Source organism: Dendrobates tinctorius, unplaced genomic scaffold (genome assembly GCF_039654945.1).
Source record: "Dendrobates tinctorius isolate UK_male_01 unplaced genomic scaffold, ASM3965494v1 ptg000175l, whole genome shotgun sequence".
NCBI classification, from domain to species: Eukaryota; Metazoa; Chordata; class Amphibia; order Anura; family Dendrobatidae; genus Dendrobates; species Dendrobates tinctorius.
Genome location: NW_027361842.1, coordinates 2,147,718 through 2,163,787, shown reverse-complemented (window position 1 = coordinate 2,163,787; position 16,070 = coordinate 2,147,718). Strand labels below are relative to the sequence as shown.

Below are 16,070 nucleotides of genomic sequence, written 5' to 3'. Positions count from 1 at the left end.
CTATTTTCGCAAAAAGTTGTTTTCTAAAAGTCAAGTTCTTTCCCCCTCGATCCCTTGTGTGCCCAAACAAGAGTTTCTGATCATGTATAGGTAAGGTTGGGGTCACACTGCGTTATGGCAGTTCGGTAGACAGACTGCGTTACAACACGGCATAACGCTATGTAACGCTGTCTGTTAACGCTGCCATTCCCTGCCATTATCGGGCGCATCACTAACACATGCCATAATCGGCATGCGTTCGAGATGTGCCGTCATTCTGTGACGAAGCCTCAGTCGCGGGCTGCAGTGTCCAAGGCTCCGTCACCGCTAGCACAGATGAAGCATCTGCACTAGCGATATAGCATAACGCGATCGCGTTATGCTATAGCGTTAATGCAGTCCGTCAGCGCTATGCGTTGAACAGACTGCTTTAACGCAGTGTGACCCTAGCCTAATCCCTGTACTCAGGAAAAAATTGACCACGTAATTTGTTGTGCAATTTCTCCTGTTACCCTTGTGAAAATTAAAAATATAGGCCTTCAGCAACATTTTTGTTGAAAACAAACCAAAAAAAAAAACATTTTTTTCTCAGTCCAATGTTATAAAATTCTGTGACGCAGCAGATACTCGCCTAAATAAGTTCCTGGAGGGATGTAGTTTCAAAAATGGGGTCACATTTATGGGATTTTCTGCGGTTTTAGAACCAGGGCTGTGGAGTCGGAGTCGGAGCTCATTTTGGTGGAGTCGGTATAAAATGGACCGACTCCGACTCCTAAAATATATAATAAATTGGGTACAGTAATTCAATGCAGGATGTGCTGAATATTTTTTTATAGGAGTTTGGGAAAGTTATGAAATGTCCTATAAATGGCTGTTCTATTCATGATCTAAGGCTACATTCATACACAGCGTTTTTCCAGTGTTTTTTGAGGATACGTTTTTCAGCTGCAAAAGCTGATCATCTTTTTAAAAAACTGCATCACCTGAAAGGTTTTTGAGCTCATAGATAATGTTTTCAATAGCAAAGTATCTATATATCCATTTATCCATATCTGTCTATCCATATCGTATCTGTACCAAAAAGAATGAAAACCGGGTAGTACACCAATATACTGTATATTCTGTTCTATCTAAATATCTTGATTATTGGATCATAAAAATGATTAAATGTCTGAGGTTCACATTGTACTACAATAAATTTTTCACTTAAATATAAGCAATATGTGTGGGAGTCGGAGTCGGAGTCGGTGTAAGGGAAATTGAGGAGTCGGAGTCGCAGGTTTGGCTTACCGACTCCACAGCCCTGTTTAGAACCTCGGCGACTCTCCAAATGCAACATGGTGTCCAAAATCTATTCCAGACAATATTGCGCTTCAAAAATCAAATTGCGCTCCTTCCCTTCCAAGCCCTTCCATGTGCCCAAACAAGAGTTTTGTCTACATATGGCATATCCCTATACTCAATATAAACTGCACAACAAATTGTGTGGTCCATTGTCTCCTGTTAGAGCTGTGAAAATGAAAAATTTGGGGCTAAAAGCAACATTTTTGTGTGAAAAATGTATTTTTCCATTTTCAGGGCACAATGTTATAAAATCCTGTGAAGCACCTATGGGTTCAAGGTGCTCACCACCTAGATGGTGCGCACACCTTTAGAGAAGTGCCTCGATGGGTGTCGTTTCCAAAACTTGGGTGTTTCTACTGTTTAGGCACAGCGGGGGCTCTGAAAACGTGGCATGGTGTTTGCTATCTATTCAAGCTACCGTATATACTGTGTATAAGCCGACCCCCCCCTAATTTTGTCACAAAAAAATGGGAAATTTATTGACTCGCATATAAGCCTTGGCTGCACAGTGAGTGGCCCCAGGTAATGCTGCACAGTGAGTGGCCCCATCATGTTGCTGCCTCCATTATAAAAACAAAAAAAAACTGTATATTCGCCTCCTGCTGCTCATCAGGGTTGCCAGCTCTGGAACGAGGAAAGGTGAATATGGTCCCCTCCTGGCGCTCGTCTCTGCAGCGCAGTCCCTGCTTGTTCCATGTTCTCGGCGCTGCTGTGCTCTTCCTGCTTCAGTAGTCACGTGGTACCGCTCATTAAAGCATAAATATGTGCATATTCATGAGTTTAATGAGCGGTACCACGTGACCACTGAAGCAGGAAGAGCACAGCAGCGCCGAGAACATGGAGCAAGCAGGGGGGCTACAGAGGGTGAGTGTGATCTCTGACACCCCCGATCCCCCTCCCCAGGTATGACTCGTGTATAAGCCGAGAGGGGGACTTTCAGCCCATTTTGCATTACAAAAGTGAAATGGTGTTCCTTCCCTTCTGAGCTCTGCTGTGCTCTCAAACAGTAGTTTTCCACCACATATGAGATATGTGTACTCTGGGGAAAAATTGCACAACAAAATGTATGGTTCATTTTCTCCTGTTGCCCTAGTGAAAATGAAAAATATGGGGCTAAAGCAAAATTCTTGTGAAAAATTAAAATTGGCATTTTTCCTTCCATATTGCTTTAATTCCTGTGATACAGCTAAAGTGTTGATAAACTTATTGAATGTGTTTTTAAGCACTTTAAGGAGTGCAGCTTTTAAAATGGTGTCATTTTTGGGTATTTTTTGTCAGATATGCCTCAAAGTGACTTTCAATGTGCTGTGGTCCCTGAAAGCAAAATTGGTGATAAACATTTAACTCTCCTAACAAAAATTGTTTAAAAAAAAAAAGTTTGTGTAAAATGGATATATGGGAAATGTTTATCTATTTTGTGTGGTATAACTAACTGATCTATGGGCATAAAAACTGTTTGAAAATCACTACATTTATAAAAAAAAAAAAAAAAAATGTAATTTTTGTTAAATAAACACAAATTGTTAGTACAAAGTACAAATATGTCACGAAAAAACATTCTTGGATTCACTTGGAGATTTTGAAGCGTTCCATCATTATTTCCTCGCATATGCAGACACAGGTCAGAATTGCAAATTGAGACTATGTCATTACCCCTTAAGGACCAAGCCACTTTGTACGTTAAAGTTTGTGTGGGAGGAATGTAAAGGTTCAGAGTATAAATACTTTGACAGAATCACAGCACTATGTATTATTTTCTGGAGCACTCCAGCATTTCAGAAAACTTATACGGTGTGTACTCGAGTATAAGCCGACCCAAATATAGGCCAATGCACCTAATTTTACCACAAAAAACTGAGAAAATGTATTGACTCGAGTATAAGCCTGCTATGCACGGCCCCCTCATCCCTATCATGGTTTGCACAGCCCCCTCATCCCTATCATGGTTTGCATGGCTCCCATTAGGAAAAAAAAAAGTTCTGCTTGCATTCCCTGTGTTCCTTTGCAGCGTCTTGTTCCAATGCCAGCAACAGCCGGCGATCACATGTGTCCACTACTTAAGGGAATGAATATTCACTGCACTCCACTCCCATGGGAGTGGAGTGCAGTGAATATTAATTCCCTTAAGTAGGAAGCAATCGTAATTGCCCAGCAGCAGTGACTACTGTGCCCGCTATTAAAGAGAATAAGAGAAGAAAAAAAGCACCACTGCAAAAGCGCACACTAGACTCAATGAAAATAGAAAATGTTTATTGATGCAAGAATATTAAAAACATGATGAGCAACCCACAATGATATAATGGTTGAATATAACATGTGTAACATATATAGCTGATATGGTTTGATTGCATATGCATTATTATAAGATATCTCAGCAACCACCTTTAAGCTAGACTCATGAGGACCACATAATCCTAATATAATGTGGTGACTGCAAGAAGTAATTCAGTCCACAGTCATATACACTCTCCATTATATAGCATATGGGCCACAATAGGCCACAAAGAAAAATGTCCACCACCAAGTGATCCAAACGCCACACTAAGCACAATAGGCGGTAAAGCTATAAAGAGATAACAAGTGGGTACTCAACCTAAAACCATACCCTACGCGTGTCGCCACAACCCGTGCGGCTTCATCAGGGGAAGTGATCTGGCTAAAGTCCAAATTGCTTAAATACCTTACTGAGGCCAGGTGGAAGCACTTATGTGCCCTGGGAGCACCCCCTCCATCCAGAGAACTTATTCAAAGACCGGCGTCCCGGTCTCATAGAAAACATGGCCACCACGCATGCGCTATGTAATCCTCATGAGACTGGTGAATAACAACCAGAGTTCTATTGCGCATGCGTCCAGTGGGACGCATAGACCTCTCCCATGAAACGCAAAACCGGCACACTGCAATGGTTGTGCCACAAATAGATCAATGTGCGGCACTATGAACCATATATCCATAGGCTATACCAGGGAGCAAGGGAACACATGAGGCTACCGAACGCACAGTGCACACATGGACAAACATGAGACAATACAGTATAACAGATACACAAGGGAAGGGGCACACAAACATAGAATAGGAGAATTGAAAAAGATAATGATACAAGGATAAAAATGTCACAACCAGAATTGAAAAGAGTACAATAGACCAAGAAAATAGGAGGAAGAGGAGGAGGAAAAGAGAAGAGAGAAGATATTGTTATCTCTCCCCTCCCCCTCTCCCACTCCCCTTCCCTCCTCAACCAAGGGGCTAAAAACAGCCCCGACCATACCCAGAATACCGTCATGACCACGGATAGTTATGTACAGTGCCCTAATTAACAAGACCTTGCAGCACCTATTCTCATATGAGGTTGTGATTAGCACAGATAGTGCGCCCTATACATTTTCTGTTCAAATACGCTATTAAAGAGAAATGAATATTCACTGCGAGCTTAGTGAATATTTCTCTTTAGCAGCGGGCACAGGTGTTAGCCGCAGCAGCCGGCTCCTGCCTACTGTGACCCGCTGCTCTGTTGCTGCCACTCCCCCTATGTCATGTGGGACCCTGATTAGAGTATAAGCTGAGATGGGGGGGCTTTTTCAGTATAAAAGATGTGCTGAAAAACTCTGCTTATACTCTAGTATATAAGGTACTTTGAACATCCAGTCAGGGATCTTCTCCCAGCATCGCTCCAGGTAACAAAGCTCTCTGATTGTCCATGCGAGGTAGACACCTGTCAAGCTCCTGCAGCAGCACTGGGGAGAGCATGCTAGGGCTAATGTCACACAAGTCTGATCCCGGCCTGATCTTTAAAGTATATTGTCAGGAAATACTACACCTGGCTCCAATTCATGCAGCTTGCGGTTTTGGCGGCATGCATTTCATAATGAGTTCCCTTAAAGTTTGGGAAAATGTCTGCTAGTTTCTGTATTCTATATAAAGCAAGTATCTGAGGTACAAGCATATGTTTGGGAGTCTTTGTGTATAGGCACCTTGCGGTGTACCTTGTAGGTAAGACACATTGGAGTGACTGTGTGTATGTATAGATATTCTCTCATGACCGTGATATTGATATAAAGGGTCCTTTTCCACGCTGTATAATGTAACCTTTGAGGAATTATTTTGCAGAATAGACGGCCTTCAGTTTACCTCCCTACAAGAGAGTACCCTTCTGACCAAAGTAAGTGTACTTTATTCCTTCATTCTTAGGTTGGATTCTTGACACTTGTCAAGTAATGGTTCTAACTTTTTTTCTTTCTTTACCCTTCAGTCATAGTTACAGAGAAAACAAATATACTTTTGCGTTATCTACACCAGCAATGGGGCAAGAAGGTGAGACCTTTATTCTCTAAGTGAGAGTTAGAATACATCTTTAAATTTGGCCACTTTTTGGACAGCTGAAATTCTGTTCTCCTAACTGTTAAGTAGGAGGCAGGTCACTTGAGGGTTCAGTGACCTGTCATTTAAGCCACCATGATAATGATGGAGGCTAGAGCATAAAAAATAGAGCCACCCACAGTCCTGCCCCAGAGCATGAGCATCTCATTAACTTAAAACTACCTACACAGATTAAACAAGAACCACAAGACTGATTTCTTCACCCCAGGTATGTTTAGCACTGCAAACCTGACAATGCCTGCAATTTACTTGGCAAGCTCCTAATGCCAGGTTCGCTTTAAAAGGATTGTCCATTTTCATAGAAAAATGTCTTGAAGCCAGACCTGCATTTTAACTAGTAAAACAAGCAGTGCTTTTGTACTAAAGCCCCTTTTTTATCACAGCCCCTTAGCTGCTTTCAACCAGTCTTCAGTGTTCCTCAACTCCATTTCCCACCAAGAGATCATTTTCAGGATTTCTTTTTTTAGAATTGTAATGGAATTATCACCTGTGTAATACTACGGTAATTCTGAAAATATGATCTCTAGGTGGCTCTTGAGGACTGAAGTTGATGAACACAACTCTAAAAGCAGTCATTTGACTCTTATGCCATCTACCTCAGCATCACCCATGTCCAGTGATTGGCATCAGGAGTCGTGCTGTAGGCAAGACTTTGCCACTGTCGCCTGTCAACAAAGACCAGTGGGGATTAGCAGAGAAATAGAGCTGATGCCACAGGGGTTCAGTAGGTATATACTGTGGGACTTGTACTTGGACAACACTTCTAAGGGGCTTCTATACTCTGGTGTGCATTGCATTTGGTTTGTTAACCATACACAGCTCCACACAATTAGTGGTTGTGAAGTACAGGCCTATTCACGGAGTGCAGGGCTTTGCACGTTAACCCCTTACTGCCATTGGATGCAATAGTACGTCCAAGGTCAGATCCCCCACTTTGAGGGCTCCAACGGTGAGCCCGCATCAAAGCCAGGACTTGTCAGCTGATTTAAACAGCTGACATGTGTCTGCAATAGGCGCAGGTTGAATCGCGATCTCCCCCCCCCCCCCCCCCCCCCCCGCGCCTATTAACTAGTTAAATGCCGCTGTCAAACGCTGACAGTGGCATTTAACCAGGCACATCGCTGACTCCCGTCACGTGATCGGAGGTCAGCGATATGTTTCCATCTGAGTCCGCTATGGTTGATGCCGGATTGCTATGCGTGACACCTGGTAGTCGGCGCTCATAGCAATACAGTAATTCTGCTACATATAGGCGATCTGCTCATATGTAGCAGAGCCGATTAAGTTGTGGCAGCTTCTAGCCTCCCATGGAGGCTATTGAAGCATGCCAAAAAAAGGTAAATTGCCCCCCTTTCGCAAAAAAAAAATCACACACATGTTAGGTATTGCCGCGTTCAGAATCCGATCACTAAACGGCGTAGCGGGGAAAAAAATCAAAACGTCAGAATTATGTTTTTTTTTGGTCACTGCGACATTGCATTAAAATGCAATAACGGGCGATCAAAAGATTGTATGTGCACATAAATGGTACCCTTAAAAACATCAGCTCGGCGCGCAAAAAATAAGCTCTCACCTAACCCTAGGTCACAAAAAATGGAGACGCTACGGGTATTGGAAAGTGGCACTTTTTTTTTTTTCTTTCTTTTTTTGAGCAAACTTTGGAATTTTTTTCACCACTTAGGCCTGTTTCACACTTCAGTTTTTTTTACGTCAGTCAAAATCAGCAGTTTTTAGAAAAAAACGGATCAGCCCCTTTTTTGGCAGATCCGTTTTTTCCCCCATAGTCTTGCATTAGCGGCGGATTTTGACTGATGGTTGCATCCGATTTAAGACAGATCCGTTAAAATTTTAGCCGCCACCAGCTGGAGTGGACGGACAGTGTAACTTTTTTTTTGTAGCGGCGATTTTCTCAGCCATGCAATTTAACACTCAATAGCGTTCTGGAAGTGGCTTAAAAATTGAACAAAATCTCTCCCTCTCCCCCTTTTTTTTCTGATCAAATTATGAATTTTTAATTGTGCTGCAGCAAAATTAGTTAAAATTAACAACTAGAGTACAATGTTATGGCTTTGGCAGGGCTTTCTTTTTTTTTTTTTTTTTTTTTTTTGTTTTGTCTTAAATTACTATACCAAAATCTGGACTGGATCTGAAATGGTGATATATAATTTTTTGCTTTTTATGTTCATTTTCTTTGGAACTTACTTTTGGCTTTGGCTACAAGAGAAAAAATGCATGAGATGGAGCCAAACAAACATTGGAGAAAATTTTTTAACAGGAAATGTGAAAGGAATTAGATTTGGCACAAACGTCAATTTCTGTCATATGCCATTGTTGACTGTTATAAAGATTCTCACCATCCACATAGTTCCTCTTTCAGTGTCATTGTTGGCAGAAGTTCTCATTGGCAGCACTTGTGTATCTCTGCTTCCATGAGATCATTCAGGTTCTTGACTAGAAGTATGTCTATGAATGCAGCACTTAGAGAAGCCATCAGGCTAACCGAAATGTGCAGATTAGTCCTCAGTGAGTGATGTGTATATGCAAATTGCCTCTTCAGAAAGGAAGAGAACTAGAGCTATAGGGCCACCTATTGGAAGTCTCAATTGTAAAAGTCATTATTGGTATGTAAACAAGCTTTGCAATATAACTTGGGATGAAAGCCAAACCAGAATCTCAATTTGCAGACACACTCTTTGGGGTGCTGCACCTTATCAGTTCAAAGCAGGATACCCGACTTGGCCATCTAATGCGTCTGACTGGGGTATAAGGGTTAACTTATTTCCTTGTAGAGAGAGACATGCAAGGGTAAGGAGGAGACTTGTAGGCCGTGCAATGCTCTTCTGGGAAATTGAATTTGGAATTTGCTTTGTGCGTGTATGTATAATAGAAACGTATTTACACGCACTATGTATGTGTGTGTGTGTATAGGCAGTGCGCACACTATTGAATGAAGCTTTGTGGCTTCCATTGTTGGGTTAAAGGAAATCTGTCAGGTTCCTGTGCCCTCCAACCCAGCAGCATTCACCGATGTATGATTAAACGCCCTGTATAACATAATTCAATTAAATGCTTTAAAAAAGCAATTATAATGTCCCCGTTCGTTATGCTAATGAGGGCTTTGACTAATCCATGGTGTATTAGTTGCCCAGACTAATCGGCCCTCTTTCTATGTTATCACGCCCTCATGGGCGTTCTAGCCTACTTTGCACGAGCAGACCTCATCCCCGCTCACGCAAATCTAGCACATACACGCTGCTTATTTTGGTATTGTCACTGCATCTCTGAAGACGGGTGTACGCTTCATGCTTTCCAAGAAGGGCACTATGCATGTTTAGAAGTTCACAAGATGGCTTCTGGTTATGCTCAGTGTGTCTCTGAAGCCAGGAAACAACACCTGGCTTCAGAGACACATTGACGATACTGAAATGAGTGGCACGCCTGCATTAGAATTGTAGGAGTGGTGATGATGCCGCTCATGCAAATTATCACTCCCGCAGGACCCTGCTATGTGTAACAAAAATGCTCATCTGCTATGAGCCCCCAGGAGCCCTCATAGCAGTTCAGCAATGACAACCACAGGGGTCTCCTGTAGACCCTGGGTTGTCATGCTAACCCATCGGCAACCCGTGGTCATGTGAAACGGACGCCAATGGGTGAAGCTAATGAAACCCATATGGTTTGCGCGAGTTAAATGCCACTCTCTGACAGCGGCATTTAACTAGAAACAGCTGCGGATGGATTGTGATTCCACCCGTGGCTGTTAAAAGAACGTGACAGCTGATAAAATTAGCTGTTGTGCAGCTGATCAGATCAACTAATGTGCTGGAAAAGGTGCAGGCTCCGGCAAATAGGGAGAGGCGACCTATGACTTAGTCCATCATAGGTGGGTAAATGTATTACAACTGCTTGAATGCAGCCTTAACATTGAGCTGGCATGAAATGCTGGCAGTATGCCCCCCAGTAGCTTTAATTATGCCTTGTCTGTTTTGCTGTTTGGTGTGTTGGAAGATACTTCTGATTTACGGTAGGTTGAGACATCAGCTCCATTCTTTTTAAAACAAGTGCAGTAACTTCCATTTTTTGTCTGTCTACAGAATGCTGCGAAGAAAAGAGACCAAGACCAATTAGAAATAGGTGAAACTTCTGCACCTCCAAGAAAGATTGCCCGGACCGACAGCCAGGAAATGAATGAAGACACATAAACACCACTGAGAAACTTCTTAACTGACCTTACTCCCCACTCCTCCATTTTGTTTCCTCCCTCACAGCACATGGTTAGCTTGCTATGTGGGTGGAGGTATCACAGCCTTCCTTATGGATACAATCTCTCTTCTGATCTCACAGGAGCCAAATTTGTATTTATTTCTTGAAGATTTTATTTATGCTGTTCTGAAACTCATCTGGGAAAAGATGGATGTGAAAAAATTCAAAACCTGCTCGCCTTTTCCTTTTTAACCCAGCTCCCCCCCTCCCCCCTTTTTTTTGCTGTACCTCCTACACTGTGTTTATATGTTTTTAAAGTTGCCCAGGTTTTGGTGGACTCTGCGTAAGACTTGCTGGAATACTGTGATCCAGTGCGGCAAAGGCCCTGATTGATAAAGTTTTGAGCTAAAGATTCAATTTTTTTTTTTTTACATTTTTTTTCTGCATGCTTTTTATTTTGTGCATCCCAAGCCTCTGGGAGGACACCTACTCCCTGGAAACCATATCAGTTCAGTGTTGGATTGTTCTGTTCTGGGCGTCCTGTAGTTGCACTACTCAGTGAAACTCTGCGTCAGTGACTGGTGTGCCATAATAAATATAGTCTGTACAAGAGGTACCTGCATGAATAACATATTTGGACATGTGTGACTGTCGTACCTCCCAGCATTACATCCACAAAGCCCTTGTGTTTGTACACTGGTGTCCGTAGCCAATCACAATTTAGATGTCAACTAGACTGTTAAGCAATTGTAACGCTCACATGAATGGTCACCAGAACCTAGCTTGTCCACATCTCAACAGGACCTGCAAATTAAACCAGCGCCTAATGAACCTCATCTCAGCTCATCTGTCGTTTGTTTTGTTTTTTTTGTACATTTTATGCCATTTTGTTTTCTGATCTTTCAGAAGGAGCAGCTGAAGGTGTCCTCAGTAACATGATCCATCATGTTGTTACTTAATCTGGAGCCGTTAACTATGTTGCCGATTAAGCTCAACTAGTGCTTCCTGATTAGAAATGTTGCCTAGAAAGCTGTTGCACAGTAGATAGCCCAGTTATGTCCTGTGGTAAGCAATACTCACGTGGCCTTCCAATAAAGTCTGAGGCAGAGATCGTTTGTATTGTCAGTCCATATTGTGCGGATGCCTTCTTAGTAATGTGTGGATGCAGGTATATACGCTACCAAGCCAAAGGGCTTTTTAAAATATTTTGCCATGTGTAGAGGTCTCTAGAGGGGACACATTCATGCTATATAGCCATGGAAATATGTATTGGAGTAACACCTAATATGTATACTACTCAAAAAAATAAAGGGAACACAAACAGCCTGTTGGCAAATGGAATAGTGATCCTTTGTTTTTGAGCAGTATGTTAGAGGTGCTACTCCTAGACACACTTCTGTGACTGCATGAATGTATGAATGTTTGGTTTGTTAGTTTACCTATAAAAGTGACCACATCCCACTGTTAGAAAAATAACTCCTTTTTAGACATGCCTATATATTTACCTATTCGAAAGGTCCAGACAGTCATGCTGATGGCACTTCCTGTACAATAGACAAAAATGGGCTGCACGGCACTGCTCTCTAGGTGGGTGCACGAATAGGATTCCACTGCATGAATAATGCAAAAAATATATTCTCCAACATAGATGCAAAGAACGTAATGGTATTTTATTAATATAGGTTCATCCACTGTATAAGAAATAATTTTGGCACGTTACATGGCCTTCATCACAACAGGGGAACCCTCTTAGAAAGCTTACCATGGAGCTGCTGTTCTGGAGAGATGGCGCTCATATTAATAAAATACCTTTACTTTCTTTGCATCTGTCTTGGAGTGCTGAATTTACTTCGTATACAGAACACATTCAGGGTTGCTGTAAATAGCCCAAGGAAACAGAGAACCAGAATTTAAAACATTGATTAATCTTTAATAGAATTAGACAATTTATAATTAATAAAAAAAACACAAGGCACCTCATATGAGGGACGTCACACTGTACCTGCCCCAATTAATGCAAGCACTAATACCAAATACTGAAGTTATGGGTCCAAAAGGTAAGGTGACTCATGATATTAGTAAAATACCTGTTCTTCTAGTGCTCGATGACCAATCGGGAATAGAATTTAAGCAGTGTATATACTGAACTTCAGCTGATTAAGGTGTAAGCAATCACTCCAGCCTATATAAAAAAAAACAAAGGGTTAATGGGCACCAGGGTCGGACTGGCACACCGTGGAACCGGTTCATTTTCTGGTGGGCCCCAGGCACTGACACCTGCTGGCATACAGGGCTGGCAGCTGCTTATGGCCCCCGCTGCTCCAGGGGCCCCCAGCCAGTGGCATGTCCCTAATAGCGGAACACCCAGCTGCTATGGGGCCCGTGAGTCAGGGGCGCCCTCCCCCGGTGCCAGCGGACCAGCAGCTGGAGACAGCAGCCTGTACCTGCTGTTAAAGAGAAATTAATATTCACGCTTCTCCACACCCCCATGGATGTGCAGAGTGAATATTCATCTCGCTTTAATAGCGGGTAGTGTTGGCCGCAGGCCAAGCTGGTGTGGCTGCATCGGGGCCCCTGCAGGGTGTCTAACATTGAAGGCAATGGGCAGGCAGTGAGCAATCCCTGCAGGGATCTGATGCTGTCCCTCTCGGCACTTCTTGTCTGACACAGCAGAGCAGCTGGATGACATCATTCAGCGCGCGGCTGTTTCAGAGAGAAAGCTGCCGGCGACGTAGATGCTGCTGGGATGTGATGTGTTTGTGGGGAACATGCAGAGAGGTGAGTGGTGCTATCTGTCTGTGTGTATTGGAGAGGTCAATGATGGGGTGGAGGGGGAGAAAGCAATCATGGAGGTGGTGATGAGGATAATGATGGGGTGGAGGGGGCTGCATTGTACTTTGAGGGGTTACATTATATTCTGTGGGGGGAAACTGCATTATATTCTGTGGGGGGCTGTATTATACCTTAAGAGGGGGAGATGCATTATACTCTGCGTGGGCTACATTAGGCTGGGTTCATACTGTGTTATGGCAGTCCATGAGACTGACTGCGTTACACCGCAGTATAAAGCGGTGTAACGCAGCTCGTTAATACTGCCATTAACCCCTATTAGGCGCATCACTAATGCATGCCATAATCGGCATGCGCTGCCGAGGTGCTGTCATTCTGTGACGGAGCCTCGGACGTGGGCTGCAGCATCTGAGGTGCCATCACTACTAGCGCACATGAAGCATCTGCACTAGCGGTATAGCGTTAACAAGGCCCGTCAACGCTATGCATTGGAACGGGCTGCCTTAACACAGTATGAACCTGGCCTTAGACTGAGGTGGCTACATTATACCTTATGAGGGGGGCTACCCCAAGCTCTGCTACATGACGTGTACTTCCTTATATTATACCCAGATATTAGCGTGTTTTTACCACACAATTGGCGGTCTTGTATTTCTATGTGGCTACATAGTGGGCCCCAAGAATGATTTTCTCAGGTGGGCCCAAGGTGCTCCAGTCCGACACTGATGGGCACTGTCTGTAGAAATGGCAATAACCATATATGATCGTTATTCCAGATGGCACCATAGTCTTACATTAATAAGAGTAACAGTGACAAAAGACCACATCAGATAATATAAGCCTGAAAAATACCTTGCCAATAAGGAATAATAGCAGGATGGGACACACTGGCATCTTCACCTCCACCTCTTCCTGGGGCTTGTATTTTCCTTTTTGACTGGTTACATTACTAATGTCATGAGTCGTCTTTCTTTATGGACTCGTAATCTCAGTATTTGGTATTAGGCTTGTATTCACCGGGTGAGGTACAGTGGCGTCCCTCATAAGGAGGTGCCTTGTGGTTTTTATTAATTGTAAATTGTCTGATTCTAATAGATTAATCCATGTTTTAAACTCTGTTTCCTTGGGCTATTTACCACTTGCCTGCATGTGCTATATATTTACCTAAATATACATATATTTTTTTCTAATGTCTGTTCACACTTAATTTCTGTTCCATCAGACTCTTTAAATGTCAGAACTGTGGTATTTGTAGTACTCTGCCCAATGTAAAAGGTGTACCTGATGCATTCGTTATAGGTTAATTTGGGCAGGAGCAGGGGCTCCTCTTGGGCTACGTTTTCACGATAAGTGGGGAGTTTTTGATGCATGCAGATGTTCTGCACCTATTGTGTAAATGAGGTTGCATCCACTTTGCTAGAACTGTAGAATGCTGTGTTTTTGCCGTAACGAAGATACACGGCCTCAAAAACTCATGGTTACATAGCCCCATAAATCCTGTAAGTTCAAAAGCCAGTCAGCAAAAGAAAAACTATTTGGTATAGTTCTTGAGTTATTACAGTAGGTGCCCACATGGCATACAGTGTCTTGCGCAAGTATTTACACCATTGGCTTTTCACCTATTTTGTCACATTACAATCTGTGATTACAAAAATATTTAATCTGATTTGTATGTGATGCATCAGCATTAAATAGTTGTCATTAGAAGTGAAAAAAAATAGGCAAAAATTTAATTTATGGGATCAAATAATGAAAATTGTCATGTGCATTTGTATTTGGCCCTTTTCTGACAAAGCTCTTAAAATTTTTTGGTGCGAGCAATTGCCTTCATAAGTCACATGATTAGTGAAAGGAAGTCCACCTGTGTGCAATCTAAGTGTCACATGGTCTGTCAGTATATACACACTTTTTCTGAAATGCCACAAACCTAACACCATGAAGCCCAAGGATATCTCCAAACAAGTCAGGGACAAAGTTGTTGAAGTATAAGTCAGGGTTGGGTTATATTAAAAAAAAAAAATCCAAATTTCTGATGATTCCCCCCCAGAGCATTATTAAAAGGAAACAACATGATACCACCTCAAACCTGCCAAGAGAGGGCTGCCCATCAAGCGTCTCAGCCTGTGCAGGGAGGGCATTAATCAGAGACCACAGATAAGGCCTGTTTCACACTTCCGTTTTTTCAAATCCGTCAAAATCCGTTGTTTTCCGTAAAAAAACGGATCCGCCATTTTTTGCAGGATCCGTTTTTTTGTCCCATAGACTTCCATTACGGTTACCGCGGATCCGTTTTTAAAAAAACGGATCCGTTTGCATCAGTTTCCGTCAAAAAAACGGAAACGGATCCGTTTGGCGGACACAAAAACGGAAGTGTGAAACAGGCCTAACCCTGAAGGTGCAGCACAGTTCCCAAGCAGAGACTGGAGTATCTCCATACGACCAAAGTAAGTCGTACACGCCATAAAGTTGGCCTGTATGGAAGAGTGGGCAGATATAATTAAAAAAAAAAGCCTTTACTTCCAATTTTTGTGTTTAAGGCTCATTCTGAGTTTGTGAAAAGATGTGTGGCAGACTTACCGGTGGGAACCATCTAACTTAAAGGATCTGAAGCAAGTTTGCATTGATGAATGAGCAAAGATCACAGTGACAAGATATGTAAAGCTCATAGAGACTCATCCAAAGCGACTTGCAGCTGAAATCGCCATCAGGGGCTTAGCTACAGCGGTCTGTAATGCTGTAGATAAGCCCCCGATGTAACCTGAAAGATAAGAAAAAGTTAGATTATACTCACGGGGGGGGGGGGGGGGGTCCGGCACCTCCCATCTTCATACAATGCCGTCCTCTTCCCTTCCTGTTGTGGCGCAGGCTCTCTGAGCAGAATATTGCAGTGCGCCTGTGCCGGAGCCAGAACAGGAAGGGAAGAAGAGGACGTCATCGTATAAAGATGGGAGACGGCGGGGTGAGTATAACCTAACTCTTTTTTCTTATCTTTCAGGTTACATCGGGGGCAAATACTTTCTCAAGCCACTGTACTTTTCTTCTTAGGAAAAAAAATGATTGTTCTTTCCAAGTTCTGTTCATAAAAAAAGAACCTGACAACACAAAGCTGCACTTGGGCCACTGTTAAGAAATAGGACTGTTCACATTAGTGTTCCACAGGGAGCAAATATCAGTGTTAAAAAAAAAAGTATGTGTGTGTATGTATGTATGTGTATATATATATATATATATATATATATATATATATATATATATACACACACATTACACAGCTCTGGCAAAAATTAAGAGACCACTACACAGTTTTATAAAAATCAGCTTCTTTACATGTCTGACAGCCATTCCATTCCAGTTTCAGTTGAATTCCAACCAGAGTA

The 16,070-nt window shown here is 42.6% G+C and overlaps 1 protein-coding gene across 1 annotated transcript in view; it reads left to right on the top strand.

Moving 5' to 3' along the window:
* DDA1 (DET1 and DDB1 associated 1) overlaps positions 1–11,013 on the top strand; it is a 33,189-nt gene extending 22,176 nt beyond the window's left edge. The window contains exons 3-5 of the mRNA XM_073551335.1: positions 5,431–5,482; positions 5,573–5,634; positions 9,795–11,013. Coding sequence (XP_073407436.1) covers positions 5,431–5,482; positions 5,573–5,634; positions 9,795–9,902 — 222 coding nt within the window. The 3' untranslated portion in view covers positions 9,903–11,013. The remainder of the gene's footprint in view (positions 1–5,430; positions 5,483–5,572; positions 5,635–9,794) is intronic.
* The last annotated feature ends 5,057 nt before the right edge of the window (positions 11,014–16,070 follow it).